Below are 24,317 nucleotides of genomic sequence, written 5' to 3' on the forward strand. Positions count from 1 at the left end.
GATAAGGGGGAAGAGTGGAAAAAGAGCATGAACCAGTGGGGATTAAACCAGTAGGGATTAAACCAATGGGGATTAAACCAATGGGGATTAAACCAGGGAGGGTCTCAAACAAAACCATGATTATGTAAAAAGACCACAGTGTTAAGCATTGCAGGGGAATCTGGTGTGACAAGGATAGAAAAAGAAGCAGAACTAGCCAAAGGAGAAATGTTTACCAAAAAAACATAAATTTATATGCATACATTTTAATAAAGACTATCTGAGAAATATATTCACAAATGATTTTTGTTTATGCTTTTAATTTATGAACAAAGATATGTGTGTGTGTGTGTGTGTGTGTGTGTGTGTGTGTGTGTGTGTGTGCGCTAATTTTACAGGGCACATAATAAAAGCTACTTGTAGATTAGTGATCTCAGAAAGGATTCAGGGGCTGGGTGGTGAAGCACTTGGTTAAGCACACATGTTAGAGTGCACAAGGACCCAGGTTCGAGACCCTGCTCCCTACCTACAGATGGGATGCTTAAATGTAGTGGAGTAATGCTGGAGGTCTCTCCTTTCTCTCTGTGTGTGTTCATCTTTCCTTCCATCTCAATTTCTCTCTGCCTCTATTCAATAAATGAATAAATAAATAAAATTGAAAAGCATCTACTCCTTTAATGTTAGGATTGCATACCCATCACTTTAGAATATAATAATTCAAAAGATAATGATCCATTCATATTTCTGTATGAAGTCTGTGGTATACAAAGTAACACAAGTAATGCTGGCATACAAGTAATGTTAGTTGAAATGAAAACTCAGTAATAACAGCTTTTGAAAACTAGGTATTGTTTATTCTAATATTTGAATGCTTATTAATTTCTAATTATTATTAGTAATAATTTTCTCATGTCCTATATACTGCAAAACAAGTCATCTTTCCTGGATCTCCTTTTCCATTCTTTTTATTGCAGACACAGAAATAGATTGATAAGGTGGTGGGAGTGAAAATGAGAGAAATTTTAGCTTAACTCCTTCAATATAGATACAAACCACTTGATAGACACTGTAATGAAATGGAAAATAGTGTTTTAATTGCTGATCTTCTGTTGCTATGCTTCACATTGGTTTGGTCTCGCTCTCCTCTGCTGGGAGATTTGGTTTGGCCCTTGCTAGTTTTCGCGCTACTCCCTTCTCCCTGCCCCCTATCCTACGTACTTTGAGTTCCTGCTGCAGACACCAGAGGAGAAGGATGGAGGACAGATCTGTGTGATGATTAGTTTGAGAGTCCCTCTCTGCCGTGGGAGGAGAAAGACAGGAGAGCACATGTTTGCCCACTCGTGAATAAAGATTAAACTGCATTCTCAGCTCAACCATGTGTCTCTCGTCGTCTCTGTTACCCGCCCGTGGAGCCAGCCCAGTTAAAACAACGATCTTCAGTATTTCATATTATACAGGCATATCTTGAATGGTCATTTACTCCATCCTAAATATTCTAGAAAGATCTTTTTACAGTTATTTAGAAGCCATATTGTACACTACTACATGGAAGCATGGAATAGAAAGAGAGAAAAATCTAATGCAAACCTGTGTCTGTTCTACTAAAAGTAAATACGTATCAGAAATCACTACATAATTATTCCTATTAGAAAATTCTGTGCTTATCTATAGCCTGAAAATCATTGTATCTTTTTCTCTCTGACTTTTTCCTTTCCTTATGGCATTTATTTTATAGCAAAGTTGCATGTATTTTTTTTCATTTGCTCTAAAATCAAACATCCAAAGTACGTTTTCCATAATTTTTTAAAACTCATTTTTTAATTTAATTTTTTTTTAACCAGAGCACTTCTAAATTCTGTCTTATGATGTTGTGGGGATTGAACCTTGGAATTTGGAGCCTCAGGCATAAGAGTCTCTTTGCATAACCATTATGCTATTTATCCCTACCCTAAAGAAAAAAAAAATCTTAACTTTGACACTACTGGAAGTTTGGATCATTCATTTTGTACTAAGGGTGGTTATCTAGTGCACTGGAATATATTAAGCACATTTTTCCCTTTTGTTGCTCTTGCTGTTTTATTGTTGTTGTTATTGAAGTCACTGTTGTTAAGTAGGACAGAGAGAAATGGAGAGAGAAGGGGAAGACAGGGGGAGAGAAAGATAAACACTTGCCCACCTGCTTTGCTGGGGGATCAAACAGGGATCCTTGAGCTGCTCCTTGCACTTTGCACCATGTGCTCTTAGCCCACTGTGCTACCACCCTACCCCCTTAAGCACATTATTGGCTCATGTTTTCTGAATTCCAGCAGCCACATCCTCCCCCAACTGTGACACCAAAAATATCCCCAGATATTTCTAGCAGGGAATAAAATCTTCCCCAGTTGAGAATCATTTATTTAGAGGATAAATTAAATTAATTAAATGTATATTTAAATTCAAAATCAACATTTTATTTGAAGAAAAAAATGCCTGATTTAAGATTACATTCTTCCCTGAATTGGTATTTCTTAAGACAATGAGAGAAAAAAAATTGAAGATAAAATTATTTCTGTTAATAAAAAAAAAACTTCCCTTTACATTGTTTATAAAGTTTAATAACAATAGTAATTATACTCTGTTAGCTAGTAAAACTGATGTTTTATTTCCTAGGCTGAGTATTACAAACAAGTTAGTCCCCCCCCCCAAATCATGTTATGGAAGGTGAATAATAGCTCACAATACAGTAGTTGACACATGAGTGTAATTTCTCATCTCTGCATAGGTGTCTGGAAAACACTCTTACCCACAACTCCTTTCCCATCATCATATACCAGGATACCAGTCTTTATCCTCCCCTCCCAGCCTTCCTCTTGCAGAGACCTTGGTTTTGTGCCCAAACCATATCCAGACCAAGTTTCACCTGGTGTTCTCCTTTTCTTTGTTTGTTTCTTAAACATTGGATTGAAGGAAGCTTTGATATTATGTTCCTTCCCCACCACACTCCTTCACCCCCACTCCAGCTTTCAGTTTCTGTCTGAAAAAGTAAAAATAGAAATCTCAATTTTTGTATATTTAGTTAATTATAACAGATTAATACTTTAATTTTACATTAAGAAGTCCTAGAACATTAATACTCTGGGATTAGAGCAATAATTAGGTTGGATTTCCTTGAATTCATATTTCTTCTTAGTAAACAAATATTTCATAACCTCTTTGCAAATTAACATGTTTTCAATAAAATGGAAGAACCTAACTGAAAATTTTATCCTTCTATTTTATCCTTCTATTCAGTAGTTTCTGAAAAGCCTTTCTAAGTGCCTCCCTAGTTGGGACTTGGTGCCCTTCCAATATACTCTCTTAGTGCCCTGAATTTAACTTTATTATACTATGCATGCTTCTATATTGCACTGTCTGGTCACCTTTACATACTTCTCTATATTAGAAATCATCATAATCTCTCATGTCTTCCATAATTAGAAAGGTAACATAAATGGATTAAGATATTAGATAATATGACAGTTAAATGGAAACTGACACTCAGATTTGATGTCTTTGAAATTTAAAAATGATGGAGACTGGGGCCAGACAGTGGCACACCTGGTTTAATGCACACTTTACCATGTACAAGGACCTATTTTCAAGCCTCTTATCTATACCTATAGAGCAGCCTCTCCCTCTCCCTCTCCCTCTCTCTCCCTCTCCCTCTGTCTCTCTCTCTCCCTCTCCTTATGTCTCTCTCTCTCTCCCTCTCCCTCTGTCTCTCTCTCCCTCTGTCTCTCTCTCTCCCTCTCCCTTTCTACCTCTCCCTCTTCCTCTTTACCTCTCTACCTCTCCTTCCCCTTTCAATTCCTCTCTTCATATCAAATTAAATATAACAAATTATTTTTTAAATTATGGAGACTATAGTAAGGCAAATAATTTATGTCCCTTGAATTAGGTCATTATTTTTTTCCAGCTAATTATTTTCATATATAAAGATAAACTCAATATCACTCCCAATTTCTAGAGAATTAGGTTTAGATAAAGTTTCCTGATACTGAAATGAGGGCTGTTTGTTTAAAGGTTTACTACTCAGCAAGCCAAACCATACACATTTTTTCCCTTTGTGGTATATTTGTAGTTTTGATAGAAATTATGAGTTTTACCAAGGAGAGAAGAGATCTAATTGATCACTCATGATGAGTACTTGGAACAAATCTTGGCATATATGCACAAATAATTATATATCATTTTAAAAGTATTTACTTGTTTATTTATTTATTCCTTTTTGTTGTCCTTGCTGTAGTTATTATTATTGTTATTGATGTCATCGTTGCTGAATAGGACAGAGAGAAATGGAGAGAGGAGGGGAAGACAGAGAGGGGGAGAGAAAGACAGACACCTGCAGACCTGCTTCACCTCCTGTGAAGCGACTCCCCTGCAGGTGGGGAGCCAGGTACTCCAACTGCAATCCTTCCTGTGGTCCTTGTACTTTGCGCCACGTGCGCATAACCCGCTGTACTACCGCCTGAGTCCCCTAATTATATATCATTTAAATAGATGATATTACAATTTTATGATGACTAGGAAAAGGAAAAGCGCTTCAGAAAAGTAAGAATCATTGGTATCAAACAAAATATTGCCCTGCTGTATCCTTAGTATTAGAAATCAGAAAATTATCAGATATTTAAGAGATATATTAAGAAATTTAGGGAATACTAAGTATACAAAAGGTTTGAAAACAAAAGGAATTGGGGAAATAGAGGTAATGCTGATCTTTCAAAAGGAAAAAATATATTGAGAACTACCTTGAAAAGTGTGTGACAGGGCCACAGGAAATTTCTAAGTGTTTTTCTTTTTTTTTTAACTTGGATAAACATAAAAATTTTGTCTGTGTAAATGCTTTCTTAATGATGTTAAATAAACAAATGTTATTTTAAATAAATTTAATATTCAATTTGCTTTTACAAACAGTATGCACTTGCATTTCCCTGAACTCCCCAAAATTCTGATCAGTCCATCTCTTTAATTCATCATCATATCATTAATTAAGAAGACAATTATATTCAAAGGCCAATTGAAAGTCGACCAGAATAGGGAGTCGGTAGAGCAACGGTTAAGCGCACGCTTTAATTCCGGTTCGAGCCCCTGGCTCCCCACCTGCAGGGGAGTTGCTTAACAGGCAGTGAAGTAACTGGTCTGCAGGTGTCTATCTTTCTCTCCTCCTCTCAGTCTTCCCCTCTTTATTCCATTTCTCTCTGTCTTATCCAACAACGACATCATCAACAACAACAACAAAGAAAAAACAAAGGCAACAAAAGGAAAAATAAATAAATAAATAATTTTTTTTAAAAAAAGTGGACCAGAGAAAGAAAATTTTTGCAGAAAATTGGAAAATAGAAGAAGGGCCAAAAGAACTGATGAGGAAAAATTGGTATAAAACAAACTTGAAGAATTTTTCTGAAAAGATTATAGCTCTTCAAAGAGTGTACTTTTTACATTTTTTTTTACAAAATTTCAAGTAAAGTATTTCTGTCATTTCAAAACTTTTAATAATTGATACCTTTTGTAGAGATAAATTCAGAATTATTTCAACAAGAAGCATGTAGGTGTGAATCTTCCTATGCAGTTATTTTTATACTGATTAATGACTCCTTTCATTGAGATGTCTATGCTGCATGAGGCAGCTCTAGTCCATTAAATTTTAATGCCTGTAACTAAATACACTTTATTGAAGCCTTGAATAGTTCCCTGTCCTAGAAGAAACTTTAATAATCTTTGAAGACTACAAAACTACTTTCATTACTTAGCCATTTCAAACAAAAAGTAACAATCTCTGTGCTTAGTAAACTGGATTAATGAGCAAGACTCTCTTTAGATAACATTTATTTAATTTTTAAAAATTTTTAATAATTTTTTAATATTTATTTTATTTTCCCTTTTGTTGTCCTTGTTTCTTTTTTATCATTGTTGTAGTTATTTATTGTTGTTATTGATGTCATCATTGTTGGATAGGTCAGAGAGAAATGGAGAAAGGAGGGGAAGACAAAGAGGGGGAGAGAAAGATAGATACTTGCAGACCTGTTCCACTGCCTGTGAAGCGACTCCACTGCAGGTGGGGTGCTGGGGGCTAGAACTAGCATCCTTACTCTGGTCCTTGCACTTTGCCACCTACGCTTAACCAACAGCACTACTGCCCAACTCCCAGTTTTATTTTTTTGCAATTTGCATGATTAGAAGATTATAGGGACATAGTTTAATTAAGTAGATATATTTTTATATATTATTTTCATACCCAGGATCTGAGTTCCCTTTCCAAATAACTTCAGCTCTTTCTTTTTTTTTTTTTCTTATCATTTTTACTAGGGGTGGGGTTAATTGTTTATAATGTAGACACCATTTCATTATGCACCAGGTTCCCAAAGTTCTCTTGGGCCCTTCTTCCACCTTCTTCTACAGAGTCATTTGCATTGAGCAATTCACTGTGCCCAGTCCTTGTTTCATTTGTGCGTCTCCTTCACTATCCCTATTTATTAAGCCTTGCATCTGTTGTTTTCGCCGAGCTATGTTGTTTTCGCCGGGCTATGTCGTTTTCGCTGGGCTGGCTTCACGGGTGGGTAACAGACTACCAGGGACTCATGGTTGAGCTGTAGGCAGTATATACTCTCTTTATTCATGCAGGACGCAGCCGAGCTAAGCTAAACTCTAGGTACCCTCAAACTCACAATGCTGTCTTTATATATATTTGCCAAGTAGGGTAGAAACAGGATGTGACATAGAGAGGGTGGAGAGAAAAGTGACTGGTGAAAATCAGAGTGTGACAAGGAGGGGGCGGAGCAGGCGAGAATCCTATCACTGAACCACCAATGCCCTGGAGGGAGGGTGGTGCTTGTTAACAGTGGTTATGTAAATAGAATAGTGTTAAGCAGGAGGGATTTAAACCAAATGAAACAGAAGGGGTCTCATGCATACCAACATGCATCTATCTCCTGGTTAAATAAACAAACAAGGAAGACTCCAAAATTTTAATAAACCAATTTACTTAATCTTACTTAGTTAGACCATATCCAAGGAACTGTCTTTGTGAAAACACATATCTAGGTTAAGAAGTTAGTTATCATGCGGAGTCAAAGAACACTGATTTAACAACTTATGTTTTACATAGATTACATTGACATTAAATTACCTTATAGTTAAAATTGAAGTCTATAGACATATTAATAATTCACTTATTTAACCAAGGTAGCAAATATTTTAAAGAAACAAATCTTTAAGATAAAATGAAGTCACATTTATAAAGTCAGACACATATAGTAAGGAAACAAACAAACAAAAACACATTTTCAGTGGCAATGCTTCTCAGAATTGAAGATGCCACATAAGATGAATCTCCATGGATTAATATTCCACAAAGAGAACGCAGAATATTTTGGGGACCTTCAGAACACGTTGGAATATCTTACTTAGATATATGCTCATGTATTTTATGTTTAGAACTTTAAGGATGAAGAATTGTCGCAGGAGAGGGCCATGCAGGGGCCCAGTTAAATGCACATATCACCATGAGCAAGCATTGAGGGTTCAAGTCCCTGATATTCACCTGCAGGGTGGGGAATACTGCAATTCACAGTGGTGAAACAGATTTACAGGTGTCTATCACTTCTTTCTCCTTCTATCTCCCTTTCTGTCTCAATTTCTCTCTGCCCTATCAAATAAAATGGAAAGAAGGAGAAAATGGCCTGTAGGAACTGTGGATTCTTAGTGCCTGCACCAGGCACTAGTGTTAATACTGGAGGCAAAAAAAAAAAAAAAAAGAAAAGAAAGAATTGTCACATGGTAAACATTGTAATAACTTGGCATTTACACTAAAATTGTATTTATATTAACAAAAAGAATAGTTTTACCTTTCTATTATCACAGATGAGGAATTTTGGAAAGTTTCTGTCCCCTTCGTTTTCATTTATTTATTTTTTATTGCAGGGTGTGTTAATGAATTACAGTCAATAGAAAATAGCCCCTTCTTTTGTTTTAGCCTCTAAGAAGCTGCTGATAGGATGACAGCAGCCCCCACCCTCTATAGGGAAAGTAGGCAGGGAAATGCCTAAGGAACTTAGTGGCTAGAGGTGGCATGAGTTAGAAAAGAATCCAGCAATTAGCACAAAGAAAGAAGCTTGAGGCTAACTTACTCTGGTGGTTTCAAGAATAACAATGACAACCCTTAAAAGTGTTCATTAAGACTCTTAAGACTAGAAACAAAACCTAGATGTATTTCATACTTCAGATGCCTGTACCCCACCTCTCCAGAGCCCTGCCCCACTAGGGAAAGATAGAAACAGGCTGGGAGTATGGATCGACCTACCAGTGCCCATGTCCAGCAAAGAAGCAATTACAGAAGCCAGACCTTCCACCTTCTGCATCCCATGATGATCCTGGGTCCATACTCCCAGAGGGATAAAGAATAGGAAAGCTTCTTATGGAGGGGATGAGATGAGATGCAGAACTCTGGTGGTGGGAGTTGTATGGAATTGTACCCCTCTTATCCTATGGTCTTGTTAATCATTATTAAATCATTAACAAATACAAATAAAGAAATTAATAAAGAAAAAAGGGACAGTAGCATGGTGTTCTCTGATAAGAGTTACTGAGATTGTGTGTCTGTTAGAAAATCATAGACTCCTCTCTTCACTCTTTTAGGTGGCTCAGCTACTTGGATTTTTCTGCTGAGAGGGAGGAGAGATTGTTAGCAGATTAAAGAGTATATCTACATACAACATTTTACTTACTTTTCCCTCAGACTAGTAGGAGTCCAACTGAAAAATTAAGGTCATAGTTTTTAGGTCAATTGTTAAGTCATTGTTTAGCTTATATGAAAGACACACACTATCTCAGTATTTTATAACATTCTTTGGCTTTTACTTTTACTTTGACTTTTACTTCTGAGTATCTAAATCTGTCCCACTTAAAAGGGGATGGTGCCCAAGGAAGAAAAACTCTAGGTGAGAGAATAGAGGAAGTGTTAACCATTAGATCACAACAACAAGAAGGGACTAAACTGTGTTTTATGGACTCCAGTAAAACATCTCTGAAAGAAGTGGCAGAGGACTGGGGTCTCCTTCTGGGGTCCTCAAGAAGGAGTCCAGAGAGAATTGACATCAGACATCTCTGATGCAGTTGTGTGTATGAATGGCTTATACACACAAGCCTTTCCTTGTAGACTGTAAGTGGTGGTGGTGATCATGGTTCTGGTTTTGGTGGTGTGTGTGTGTATTTGGAGAGGGTACTCTGGGCTCAGTGCCGGTTGCTGAACTCCAAAAGGAGATGTGCAGCCTGGCAAAAAACATGGAGAGCCCTGATTAAGAGTGGTTCTTTTGTTGTTGTTGCACAAAAGATACACAGTTAATTTACTTATTGAAATATCTTTTCATGAATAATTATTTTCTCATAATATTCTTTATGATGATAGGAGGTTCAACTATCATCTTTTTTTTTTTTTTAATTGACTTGACAAGGAGTGTCCGGAAAGTGGAGAGGGACTAAAGGTAAGAGTGAGGGTTAAGTGGTAGCACACTTGGCTGGAGTGCACATGTTACAATGTTCAAGGACCCTGGTTCTAGCCCTCATCCCCACCTTCAGGGGGAAAGCTTTGTGAGTGGTGAAGCAGTGTTGCAGGTTTCTCTCCCTCTCTATTACCACCTTTTCTCTCAATTCCTGGCTGTCTTTATCCAATCAAAGGTGGAGACAACTCCACCTTTTTCTGTAGTTATTTTTTTCTTTAATTTTTTTCTAATATAGTAAGTAATGGAGAAGGATAGAGAAATAGACACCTGCACCACTATCCTACCACTCAGGACATGTTCCCCTATAACTGGAGACCAGAGGATTGAACCCTGGTCCTTAAGCATGATGATGTATGCACTGTACTAAGTTTATCACTGCCTGGTCCCTCCACTTGTTAATTTTATATGTTGTGAATATTTCTCCAACTTGCTATTTATTTAGTAAGTTGTTTACCACTTTTATTTCCTCAAATTTATCCTAGTTCCTCTATTTAAAATTATTTTATGTTTCCGTTGACTTAGTTGACTTGCCTGAATTTAAATGTTTGCCTGCCCATACTGTACGATGTATTAAGGTGATGATTATTTTCTTATTTATTATTGCCACCATGGTTTGCGGGGCTAGCTTTGCGGGCGGGAGAGAGAGAGAGACGACCAGAGACTCATGGCTGAGTGGTACGCAATTCATTCTTTATTCATGTGGAACACAGCACAATCTAAGCTATCTCTAATCACAATCTTGTCCTTATATATCCTGGGGCTGCCAGTGCAGATCAGTTTATAGGCTCTCTCCAGAGCCTGTTAGAGATGGAAGTCCTGGTGAAGTGCTTCTGATGATTCTGTTGACAGAGCAGCTGTATATATACTCACCAAGTAGGTGGAAACAGGATGTGACATAGAGAGGGTGGAGCAAAAAGAGATTGGTAGAAATCAGGGTGTGACAAGGAGAGGGGGCTGGTATGAACCAGCGGGATTAAACCAATGCCCTGGAGGCAGGGTAGTGCTTAGTTAACAGTGGTTTATGTAAATAGAATACATTGTTAAGCAGGGGAGATTAAACCAATGAAACGGGGTTTTAGAAGCAGAATTAGAAGCAGAATTAGAATGGTTATTGCTGAAGCTCAGTGCATACACTATGAATCCACCACTCCAGGTGGCTACTTTTTCATTTTCCTTCCTTCCTTCCTTCCTTCCTTCCTTCCTTCCTTCCTTCCTTCCTTCCTTCCTTCTTCCCTTCCTGCCTTCCTTCCTTTCTTTCTTCCTTTCTCTCTTTCTTTTATACAGAGAGAAAGAGGATAGTGATATAGAGTGAGGGAAAGAAAGACAGACACCTTGAAGACCTGCTTCCCCACTTGTGAAGTGGACCCCTCTGCAGGTAGGGAGTGGGTTCTCAAACCCCGGTCTTTGCAGTGGTGATATATGTGCTTAACCAGGTGCACCACCACCACTGGCCCCCAAGGTGATGGTTTTCCACTGAATCCAGAGGTTACTTAATCCTTTAGCCCTCAGAGTTAAAAAATAAAAGTTTTTTGTAACGTTGAATTTAAGTCATATGAACTGTTTACTTTGATGTAGGGATTCTTAGTCTCTAGCAACTTATCTGCAGTTGCATTGCTAGACATCTCCTAAATTCTAGTACTGAATCAAGAATTTTTCTTTGTTTTATTCCTTTGTTCTATTGGATGATTAGTGAAGCAGAGGATGCGAGGTCAAGAAGGAACTGAAGATAAATGAAACAGGGGAGCTAGATGGAGTCAAATAGTTGTCTAGGGGGTGTACATAGTTAAGCTGAGATAGTACTCTGTGCAATGATATATGCAAGAACCGGGTTCAATCCCTGCTCCTTACCTGCAGAGGAAATACTTCACAAATGGTGAAGCAGGTCTTCAGGAGTCCATCTTTCTCTCTCTATATCCCCCCTTCCCTCTTAATTTCTCTGTCTTGTAGAAAAGGAGGGGGTAAAAAGGCTGCCAGAAGCAGTGGGTTCATAGTGCCAGCACGGAACCCCAGTGACTGGAGGCAAAAAAAAAGAAGAAAGTTATGTATTATGAAAATTTCCCCCTGTGGATCATGAGCCTTTATATTCAATGGTAATGAGTTTTGCTGAGTGTTTCACCAATTACTACTTTAGTACTTTATATTATTACATAAATTGTAAGATATACTCAAGTGTCACCCCTCCTTTTTAATAATCAATGAAGTTAATGTAAATGGGTTGTGTTACTTGCCCCAAATTACACCCTCATTAGCAAAACAGGGATTCTAACTAGAAACAATAACTCCAGAAGCCATATTTTTTACTCTGCAATATAAGTATCTCTGATGTAAAAGGTGAAAATCAAAACATTTTTGTCTAAGTCAAAAATGACTTTTTACTGAAAATTCCTGGTATCAGTTATTCTGCTACTATATTTCAGGAAAAAAGTCCAGTACCAGACACCAAACTCTCCAAGATGCTAAAAAGTCAGACATCACCCATGTTCAGTGGGGAAGCAATTACAGAAGCCAGACCTTCCACCTCTGTATCCCACAATGACCTTGGGTCCATACTCCCAGAGGGTTAAAGAATAGGAAAGCTATCAAGGGAGGGGATAGAATATGGAGTTCTGGTGCTAGCAATTGTGTGGAGTTGTACCCCTCTTATCCTATAGTTTTGTCAGTATTTCTTTTTTATAAATAAATAATAATAATGATGATGATGAAGTCAGATATCTTTGACTTCAATGTGACTATCACTTTTTTTTTCTTCCTTTATTGTGGGGAATGGGCCCACTGTCCAGGAAGTCCAGGCCATTGTTTCCATGAGAGCCTGAGCAGATTGACCCGAATTCTCCCTCTTTCTTGGAGGAGAAGTTAGACAGGTCCCTCCTGACCTCATGAACTTATGATGGATGGGCTTCCCCAGATGGGGCACCCTTTCTGCACATGCTACTCCATCTCCATGAATTACTCTGTATGGCCAGCTTAAAACCCACCACAAATATCCTGGTTTTCCTCAACTGCTCCTTTCCCTCATGCCCTAAAGGGCCTGTAATTTACCCTTAGAGAAAAATGCTTTGTGAGCTCATGACCAAACCTTATATGGTAACTTTCCAGTTGTGATCAAATACTTTGTAGGTCAAGATATAACTGTGCGTTGTGTTTGGGTTAATGATTGCCTCAACCTTCTCTCTGGACTATGGGTATATCTGCTTGCTTATATCCCTCAATAAACAAGTCAACCCTCAGAGGCTTCTCCCGGAGCTGACTGACTGTGTGTGTCTCTCCACATACTACACCCTCGTCACGCAGAATCACCCTGTGAGCCCCAGGGGCCTCTCTGATCCCCCTTGCCAGTGGCCAGGGAGGTGGGGTACCCAGAGTGACCTGTACTTTATCTGTAACCTTCTACTTCTACTCAACAACAGCCTTCAAAGATACTAAGCTTATATTCACCTTATAACTTTTGCTTTGCCATTTCTGCAAACTGATATAGGAAGATACTAGATAATGGAAGCACAGGAAAGTGATACATAGGGAAATTAGACAAGAAAATAAATATGCTTCCATGAGGTATGTAGGAAGATACAAAGTCCAATGTATAGGTTATACAGTGAACGTCATTGGGAATAATATACAATTTTTGTGTAAGTCATTAGAAATTACAAAGGGAATGAGTTCAATATTAAATAGTTATCATGTATTTCAGTCTATATTCTTAGTTTATTCTTAGTGTAGTTTTCTCCCTACTACTCAATTTGAAGTGTCCACTTTATAATGTCTGTTTTATCTCATCTATACTTTATAATGTTATCTATACTTAGCTGTATATATAGTTTACTTCCTGTCTCTCCCCTCACATTCCACAGTAAAATGTAATCTCAATGTGAGCATTTTAACTCTTTGTACTGTAGTATCTGCACTTCTTATAAGGATATTTCATACACAGTATATGTTCAATAAGTGTTTATTAAGTGTATGGAAGACCATTTAATGACACCATTAAAACTGTAAGGAAATGTATGTGGTACCAGTGTAAAGAATGAGCTGTAATGAGAAAGGGCTTAGTCAGAGATACAAATTTGGAAACTATATAAAATAGAAGGTGCAAAATAGCTTACCTGCTTTCCCATCTGCAAGGCCCAGGTTTGAGGGTGAACCTCTTTAGAGGAATCTTTGAAGCTAAGGTATCTGTCTGTGTCTTTTTCCTCCTCTTTATTTCTTAAAAATATCCTGAGCAATGAAACTCCAGAAATGATCAAGAAAAGAAAAACAGGAGATTGATGTTGAAAAAAATTGAAAGGAAAGTGAGAAATACAAGAAAATTAAAAGCGGTAGAATTCTGAAGCTGATTGAGTTGAAAAACTCAAGAGCATCAGGAATACAAAATTAGCATCACTTGGTGGTGGGTGATTTGAGTTTTACATGCACATATATTCTTAAAAATCTTATTATATTGTAAACCAGTGCTGAGCCAATTAGAAACAGCTTAAGAATGAAAGTGACATTAATACAAATAAGCAGTGCTAAAAGATAACATATCACACTGGGAAAATTAGGAATTGTATTTAAGAGAGTATTTTTGAATTTTAATTTGAGTTTCTATTGGTAGGAAGGCTGTATAGGACTTGGAGAGAAAAAAAGATCAAATGAATTTATAAGACTGTATATAGATTATGAAAATGGAATTTAGAATGAAAATGTATGTTAGGTCTGGATTTTTAAATTACCTAGTTCTGAGAGATAAAACTAGAGAGGCAAGGAAATGGAATCCTACACAGTTTGGAGATAGAAAAAAGATAAGGATGTTTAGAAGCAAAAGATGAGGAAGATAAGTTACAATGGATTTGGTAAACAACAGTTATCTTCTGAAGCTGAGGAGTTGACTTCTGAAGAGTGGTGAGATTCTTAAACCTTGGGTGGGAGAAGCTGGCATGATGATTTATTTTGATAATGCAATGTAATGAAAGTTAGAGATTAAATATGTGTTAATAAGGAAGAATATGTTTCAAAAGCAAAGTTTATGGCCAGAGGATATATCAGCTGGTACCAGACTTGTACACCTCAGGATTCTGGTTTAATCTGTGGTGCCATGTGTACCAGAGTGGTACTCTGACTTCTCTCTCTTTCAACTGAAACTCTCTGACCAATTGAAATAAATAAAACAAGTATTTTTTAAAAATCTTAAAAAGCAATGTTTAGGGGGTCGGGCAGTGTACATAGGGTTAAATTCACATAGCGCAAAGGGAAAGGATCCAGGTTCAAGCCCCCTCGCTCCCCACCTACGGGGGGGGGGGGTCACTTCATATGCAGTGAAGCAGGTCTACAGGTTTCTATCTTTCTCTTCCCCTCTCTGTCTCCCTGTCCTCTCTAATTTTTCTCTGTCATATCCAGCAATGACAGTAGCAACAACAACAACAGTAACAGCAACAATAATGGAAAAAGGATGGCGGCCAGGAGCAGTGGATTCGTAGGGCAGGCAAAGAGCCCCAACAATAATCCTGGAGGGAAAGGCAATGGTTAGTGCAAAAGGTGTGGGGTGAACTCAACAGGTTTTATGCAAAACTTGAGTCATGTAACTGAAAAGATTACTAAGGAAATAAAAGATAAAACGATTAGCAATGAATGCTAGTAACTTGTTTTCAGAAGCTTAGAAAATGAAAAGGATAGAGATAAAATTAACTTAGCTTTACTGGGGAAAAAATGGTGACAAGTAAGAAGAAGCAATTAAATGTTTATTATTTATTTATTCTGTGAGATATTAACTTTCCTGGTAGAGTAGGTATGTTGTGGAGTAGAAGATTTTGAAATTACAACAATTATTTTTCTATTTGAATTGTTGATTTTTTTATACTTTAAAAAAAACTTCTGTAGATTTTCACTTATGTATGACAACACTAAATATCTAACTTTGATTTTATAAAATATTTATTTATTTTGCTTGTATAAAGGATAGAGAATTAATGACAAAAAGACAAGAACATCTAATAGTAACAGGAGTGAAACTTGAGGCCTCAGATAAGCAATTCATGTGCTCTATGTGTGAGTTTTCCTCAAATTATATTTACTAAATTTTGAATTTTCTTAATGCTATTATTTAGGATCATATGGATAGTAGGTATGTGTATAAATGTAATGGTCTATCTAGTATGTTTTTTTTTTCACTTGGGTATTATAGAATCTGTGTTTTGTATTCTTACTTTGAGGTAGAGGGTTAAACATAAACATCTTTACATTTCCTTCCAAAATTAAAAAATTCTTAGTATGTGACCTTCCACATGATTTTGAGTATTCTGACTTATAAAATAAGGTTTATAATAGTACTTTTTATAGTATTTGGGGAATATTTAATTTTTAATTTTTTATTTATTTTTATTAGTCACTAGTTCTAAAGCCCTATCACATGCCAGATTTAAATAGGTTGGTACACATAAATGCTTAATTATACCATAAATTTAATTAATATTAATTGTTGTTAATATTGTAAATAAGTTTTATGTCCCTCTTAAGGCAGGAACACAGTGCAAAGTAGGAAGACAGTGAGGATCAATTTGGCCATTACACAAATTATTCCAATTTGAGGCTTAAATAATGATTCAAATATTTTCGGTGTTAAAATAAATCATGTTAAGAAAGACACTACTGATTAATTGCATATAAGACCCATGATACTCTGTGTCATTAATTGTGTATAGGACTTATGATACTCAGATGTTAGAGAAGGAAAAATTACTGAGCTACTATGAATTCAATACTATAGTTACTGGAGAAAGCACATTTATTGGCGTGACCCACATATAGGATTGAGTTGAGTTAGTGAGAGCTGCTATCTATTATCTCGTAAGTTCTTATACCAGAGATCACACTTAGGTTTTCTTTGAACACCTAAAACTGGCTGACAGTCAAGGAATCAATACATCCAGCTGTACATTGCTCCAACCTGCTATTAGAGAAAAGTAACACTAAAGATGTGCTTTCTTACAGGACAGTGCAGAATTGGTCACTTCCCTGATTCACAGTGGAGCTGACATACAGCAGGTTGGATATGGTGGCCTCACTGCCCTGCATATTGCTGTAATAGCAGGTCACTTAGAGGTAAGTCAAAGTTTAGTCACCCATGAAAACAAACTTGAGCCTTTAAATTCTTGTTTCTAGATGCTGACTTTTGAAATTCTAGGATTTGGTTTACTTTAAAAAAATTTATTTATTTATTCCCTTTTGTTGCCCTTGTTGTTTTATTATTGTAGTTATTATTGTTGTTATTGATGTCGTTTTTGGATAGGGCAGAGAGAAATGGAGAGAGAAGGGGAAGACAGAGAGTGGGAGAGAAAGATAGACACCTGCAGACCTGCTTCACTGCCTCTGAAGCGACTCCCCTGCAGGTGGGGAGCCAGGGGTTCGAACTGGGATCCTTACACCAGTCCTTGCGCTTTGCGCCACCTGTGCTTAACCCACTGCGCTACGGCCCGACTCCCTGGTTTACATTTTTAACCACTCGATACAGCCATTTGCGGGGTAGGTGGGTGGAGGGAACAAAGTTAAATAATGTTGCTTATATACATATCTATATATGTATGTGATTTTAATAATTCAGTCTATAATGTAATGGTGATATCAAAGATGAATTAATACAAAGAAGTCTGGAAACAGGTTTTATAACAGTTAATAGGAATATAGGTTTTAGAGTCAAGCAGATAAATTTCCATCTCTTTCTATGTTTACTTTGGGCAAGTTACTATATCTCATGATGCATCTGTTTTTTTCTTCATTTAGAAAATAGAAATAGTAATAACCCTACTGAGGTGAGCACTTTCGTGATGCTCAAGGTGTGCCAGCATTATCTTGAAGAAGTCTGATATTGTACCTCTAAAACATAAGCAGTCTGTACCCATTATCTCAATGACCAAGTAAGTTAGGACAGTCTGTACCCATTATCTCGATAACCAAGTAAGTTAGTAGATTTATGCAGGACAATTTTCTGAGTGTTTCACATAGAGTAAGGACACCATGAAAGATCACTTACACACACACACACACACACACACACACACTTATCCATTTATTAAGTTCCTATGTGTGTTCTGTGTGCTGAAATTACTGCAGCTAGAAAATGAGGAAAAGACACATTTCTTAAAGTTTAGTTGTAGAGAGTAAGACAACAATAAAGGAAACAGTACATTCTATCACTTAGTTGCAAGTACTAGAAAAATAATAAAATGAGGTAAAGTAAAAATATAGCCACAAAGTGGATAGATACTATCTTAAGGAACTATAGAGTGTGGCTCTGCATTTGTATAGAAATGCTCCTCTGAAAGGAAGCCCGAGGAGAACAAACATGCAAATTAAGTCAGAATGCCAAGCACAAAAGGATAGAAACAGCATTTCAGGCTTAACAAATAGTGCATACAAATGCCCTGAGACAGAAAATAACTGAGCATGTTTGAGGGATACAAGTGTGTCAAAGTTATTAGTATAATATGAGCTGCAGGGAGAGTGATGAAAATAAAGTCAGACAGATGGTTACAAAACAAATAGAGTTTTATAGCCCATGGAGAGACTAGATTTTTGTCTTAATTTAATTGTTAAAATATTAATTTCATACATTTTACTTTGCAAATTACTTTCTTTCATTTGTAGTATTTACTTAATTTCACAAGCCTCAGGAAACAATTATTTGTATTAGGGCTATTATTTGATAATTATAAAAACAGACGCTTATACACTAATATACTTCTAAAGCTATTTTATTAATTTATTGGATAGAGACAGAAAATGGGAGGAGCCTGAAATCTAATATGAAGGTGGATCCAAGTTATTGTCTGGGGAGATTATGTCATAGCTAGAAAAAGGACCAGGAAGCTGGATCAGGGAAGAGAGTAGCTCCCTAATATGTGAAAGGGGTATAAATATTGCTGACTGTAAACCCCATTGATTTGATTTGATCTGAGGCCTATATTCAGCTTAGGAACCTATGTAACCTCTGCATCACCTCTGCAACACTCAGAAAATTGTCCTGCATAACTTACCTAACATACCTGTTTATTGAGATAGTGGGTGCAGACTGCTTATGTTTTAGAGGTACAGAGGTAGGAAAAAAAACTAGTATAGCCACAGGCCCTTTGGAATATAACTAAAATATGCCTACTAGCTATCTACAAAATGGAGGACCCCAACTCTTCATCTGCACTATTCCAGCCTTTAGGTTCATGATTAGTCAACAATTTGTTTGGCTTTGTATGTTAACTCTCTTTTCAGCCACCAGGTTTCACATGCTAGCATGATGCAGACCAGACTTCCCTAGACAACCCCACCAGTGTTTCCTGGAGCTATGCTTTCTCAGAGCCCCACCCCACTAGAGAAAGAGAGAGGCAGGCTGGGAGTATGGATCAACTTGTGAATGCCCATGTTTAGCAGGGAAGCAATTACAGAAGCCAGAACTTCCACCTTCTGCATCCCACAATGACCTTGGGTCCATACTCCCAGAGGGTTAAAGAATAGAAAAGCTATCAGGGGAGGGGATGGAATATAGAGTTCTGGTGGTGGGAATTGTGTGGAATTATACCCCTCTTACCCTATGGTTTTGTCAATGTTTCCTTTTCATTAAAAAAAAGAAGAAAAGAAAATGCGGAGAAAGGGAAGATGAGAGAGAGAGAGAGAGAGAATTTTAGCACTGCTTTAACACTTATGAAACAATTCCCTGCAATTGGGAACTGACAACTTAAATTTGTCCTTGAACACTAAAACCTCTGCTTTACCAAGTATAGAATATTATATATTTTTAAAGTTTCCCTTTTGATTTTATTTTAACCAGAGCACTGATAAACTCTGGCTTATGATGGTATGGGGGATTGAACCAGGAACTTCAGAGCCTCAGAAATGAAAGCCTCTTTGTATAACCATTATGCTATCTTCCCTTACCCTAGAATAATATTATTTACAAGTTATAACACTGAACAAATATGTGCTGGAATCCTGTTCCTTTTATTTGAAATCTTATAATGTTCATAATTTATCAGTTAAGGTAATCATATGTAAGTTCAACAGTGTGATAAATTATAAATGTATTTAAATTGATCAGTTTTATTTTATTTTATTTTATTTTTAACTTTGCCTTTGGTGTTACTGGGGATTGGACCTGGACCTCAGAGCCTCAGGCACAAAAGGTTTTTGTATAACCATTGTGCTATCTCCTCAACCCAAATTAAAAATTAAAGCTAATAGAAATAGATGTGATATATCTCTCCTACTAGTATTACTTTCAAGGACTTTTTTTTTCTTATCAATGGTGCTTCACAACTGGGGGTAGATTTATTCAAATCAAAAGAGAAAGACACTGAAACAAAACTGAAACTTCTCCCAATGTGGATATGATGAGGCTTTAACAGGGTTATTCATAGCTCAAAACCAGCTTCTTGGGTGAGCTATATTACCAGTCTGCTTTGAAGGATTTTTGCATTCAATAATTTTTTGAATAAGTGCTAAGAGTATAAAGTATCTTCAGTTGAATCTTATGTGTGTAAAATATCTTTATTCATCTTGATATTTTCAGCTTTTACCATATTCTCTTGTTTTCCATAAAATGAATCGTTTAGGTTGGATTCATTGTAAATAAAGTAAATTTTGTTAGTTGTCAGAATAAATTATTGTCCTATAAAATGGTTTAAATATCATTGTTTTTCAAAACCGAAGAAAACAAAGGAAGAGAGAAAGAAAGAAAAGAAGTCAATGCCTACAGTAAATCAAATGGAAAATAAATATTAAAAAGACTGAGTAGAATTGATGAGGTAGACATTAAGTTTCAGTGAAACATGTTCAACCTCTTACTGCCAGAAAAATGACAGAATACATTTTGTGAAACAAAATACTTTTTGTTAAATATTGAGTTGATTATATTTGTGAGTGATAGAATTACAGCAGAGTCAAAAAATGTGGCTAAGAGCTTGATCTCTTTATCTATTAAAATAACCACATTCTTTTTTTAAATAGTCATTCTTTCTTTGTGATATTAGTAGTGAAGGTTTTATAATGTCAGTTTTACAGTCGTTAGTCCAAACATTAGTAAAATAATTCCATATAGATCTCCTCTCTTTTCTTATGTTTATAGTGGATTCTCCAACATAATCTTTTTAGCGGTTCTATAAGATTTAGTAAAACATGCATGTGCATTAATACTTTTTTCATTTTTACTGGCTTTTTAAGTTCTGTAACAGCTTTATTTATTTATTATTGGATAGAGATATATTGGGACCATGTGTAAGCCTGATAGAGTTTAGGGAGAACCACCCCCATCCTTGGATGGAGGTCTGAGAAGATAACCTCTTGGTTAAGTCTCTCTCAACCGAGGTGAGCATAAGGGGGGAAACTCAGACTTGGTTCTTTCCTTCTTGACTCTCAGGCCCACAGAAACTCCAGTACTTCCCTCCATTAACTGCAGGCCACATGGCCACAGATTCACTTATTCAGTCACCTTCTGATCACAGAAAAACTCACCTTATCATACACTTCATCACACACCTCAGACCCCAGACAAGAGAAATTCCAAACCTTATGGTCTTTTGATATCCATCTTCTTTCTGTCTCACCCTACAGGTTTAACCCCTATGCTTCTCTCAGATACCTTTGGATAATTAAGTTGCTTGTGTCATGGAGAATAACTGTCTTGTATCTCATCAATTCCTGTCATACCAGCCCCCTACCTTAGGGGCATGCTGACTGTTAAGAAACCTGTAATTTCTGTCATAGTTCAACAATAATTAACTTCATTGCTTTTCTATTTAACTCATGTCTACTTTGCTAATAAATGGACTCTAGGATTTTGGGATTCTAGGACTCAGATTCTAGGCATGCTAAGAGTCCCCTGGTGTCTTTTACTTTGTGTCACCCCTGTCGTGAGCGAGAAAGAACCAGCCCGTTACCTTTCCCCTGGAGACCACCCTGCCAGAGAGAGAGAGAAAGACCCCGAAATGAGATAGAAAGAAATCAAGAGTAGAGGGGAAGGGAGAGAGGAAGAGAGACAGAGAAATACCTGTAGCACAGCTTCTCCACTTGTGAGGCTTTCCCTCTGCAGGTGGGAACCAGGGGCTTGAACCTGTGTCTTTGTTCACTGTAAAGTGTGTGTGCTTTACCAGGTGCACCATCACTGGCCCCTTATTTGCTGATTAGCTCAAAAGGAAAATAATGTCACAAATAAAAAAGTATATCATATTCAAAATGTAGAATATTTCTGTTAGTTTTTAAAAGTATTGATTATAATTAATATCTACTTTTAGCATATCTATTATCCCTGTATTCATGTAGCCAATAAATATTTTCTGGATTTGACATAACATAATGTTAAAATATTGAGATGGCACAATAAAATCTGATGTAATTCATCACACTTAAAGTCTGTATAATGCAGGTGGACACACAAACAGAAGAGACAGGGAGTATTTATAAACAGTGCAAAAGTAAAATAGGAACATACTTATAAATAGAAAATTTAAAAAATGTAAAAGATTAGAGTAGGTTTGATAATTTGGAATAATCAGAAATCTGATATTCACTTAGCAAGTCTAGATAACATATTGCTGTTAGGCTTGATTGGAACAGAAAATGTGAACTGGGACTGTTAGGGAAGGATTTATAAGAGTAATTCAGGGGGAGCACTGGAAAGATGAAAGGAGTAATACAACAGTCAGAAGGAATTGTTTAAGGAAGAAATTGGTAAAGCACATGACTTGCATGCCTGAGGCTCCCAGTTAGACCCGTTGCTCTCAGTTGCTTGAGTGATAGTCTGACTTTTGAGTGATAGTGCTGGCTTACACATTAGAGGGTGTACATGTTGCCATATATGAGGGCTGAGGTGTAACTCCCCAGCCCCTTCTGTGGGGGCAGGGGCAGTGGAATAATGCTACTGGCCTACCTCTCTCTCTCTCCATATATATATCTTTCTCTCTCACTCTCTCCCAGTCTATTCTTCTTTATCTCTCATCCTCTATACAAAGGAAGAAGGAAAAAAGACACCTGGGAATTGTTCAGGCACTGAACTCCAGTGATAAATGCTATGGCAGTAAGTTAAATAATAAAAAATATATAGAGATAAACTGGCATTCAATGAGCAAGCTGGGACCTCATATTTTTATGGATTATATGTATATATGTGATATGTTGAGTCATAATAACATGAAAATTACTATGTTAGATTTAATGGATTATATATATATTATTTATATTGCTTTATTTTAATGACAGGAATGAAGAGAGACAGATACATACAAAGAGAGAAAGACACACACATACACACGGAGATTATTGTTCAGTTCTGGCTTACGATTAAACCTGACATCTTGAAACTTCAGGCATAGGATTACTTTGCTTAACAATTAAGTAGTTTCCCCAATATTTTAATGGATGATATTTTGAATCTTAGTAATAGGTGAAAGTTACTAGGTTGGATTTAGTAGATGATCAAAGACAATGTCCACAGAGACTTGAGGAATTGCTGAATAGAGATTGAAGAGTCACAGAAAGGTTGATGAGATTGATACAGGAAAATCACTGTAGTTTCATAATAATGAGGAATCTAGAAGAATTCAGACAGGGATGGGGTGGCAGCAGTGTCACACCTGTTTAAGCGCACATAAAATATCAAGTGAAAGGACCCTGGTTTAAGACCCCTCCCCACTCCTCACCTACAGGGTGGACACAGATAAAGCAGCTATGTAGGTGTCTCTCTCTCTCCCTCTCTGTCCAGATCCTCTCTCTGAGAGCAGTGGATTTGGAGTTCTGGCACCAAGCTTCAGAGATAACCCTGACAGGGGAAAAAAAAAAGATTTCATCATGATATCAGGTTGTGCAGAATTCCTGTTATAATGGGAATGGGATAAAACACAAATATGGTATTTACTCATTATATCAAAAATGTAATGTGCATGTTCTTATATTGTTTTCTCTGACTTAACAAGAATGGCAATAAATGGATCATTTTGGAGTTCCCATTCATTAGTCACTTGCTTCTATAGCCCACCTTTCACTGTGAAACAATAACTGATGCTAAGTCTGACAGGACTCTTTGTCTACACATATCAAATTCAGACCTTCCATTAGTGTCTTAAGTGTGTTTGTTCTCCCATAATTGTGAATTCTATTAAACAATTTTACAATAAAATTTACATTGACTAGGCAGCTGTCTCCTTAAATAATAGAAGGGAACATGTGCTACAGAATCCTAGACATTCTGGCTGCAATATTAGACACAAATTTTGATTTACTGGATTTTGAAAAGTAGACTGGTATTAGCTGTCCAGGACCTCAATGTTTGTTTCTGTCTGATTTGTTCTTCTGTCAATAATACACATATATTGCCTTATACAAGTTCTAAGTCTTATCTGCAATCAATCAATAAACATGCAATCAGTAAATAAACTGTAACCTCCCATTTGGAGCTCAGGTTGCATATAAGTCATACTTTTCAAGGATAAAAAATGAAAAATATTATCTAACAATTTATAGTGCTTTATCTTACACACACACACACACACACACACACACACACACTAGCTGCTATTAGACTCAGTTTATCAATGAGTCAACTGAGGATAGGAGGAATTACACAACACAGGACCATCAAACAATAAATAAATGGGCAATCTATCTCCCTTAATATGTATAGTCTTGTAAATAAAGAACACTTATTCTCTTGTGACTGCTGTATGCATTGTTAAAATATGATTGCATTAAATATATAACAAAAATTAATAAGAAAGCAAAATTTAACTAGACATACCTTCTAAAGAACAGGCATTGCTGCATATGCAAATAAAGTAAAATTAAGAGGTTAACAAGTAACATTATAAATCATTT

General features: G+C 36.6%; 1 protein-coding gene across 1 annotated transcript in view; it reads left to right on the plus strand.

The window, feature by feature from the left end:
- Positions 1–24,317, plus strand: part of TNNI3K (TNNI3 interacting kinase) — a 428,191-nt gene that overhangs the window by 72,440 nt on the left and 331,434 nt on the right. Inside the window, 1 exon segment of the mRNA XM_060202368.1 lies at positions 16,458–16,568. Coding sequence (XP_060058351.1) covers positions 16,458–16,568 — 111 coding nt within the window.

The sequence above is a fragment of the Erinaceus europaeus genome, chromosome 11, assembly GCF_950295315.1.
Source record: "Erinaceus europaeus chromosome 11, mEriEur2.1, whole genome shotgun sequence".
NCBI lineage: Eukaryota > Metazoa > Chordata > Mammalia > Eulipotyphla > Erinaceidae > Erinaceus > Erinaceus europaeus.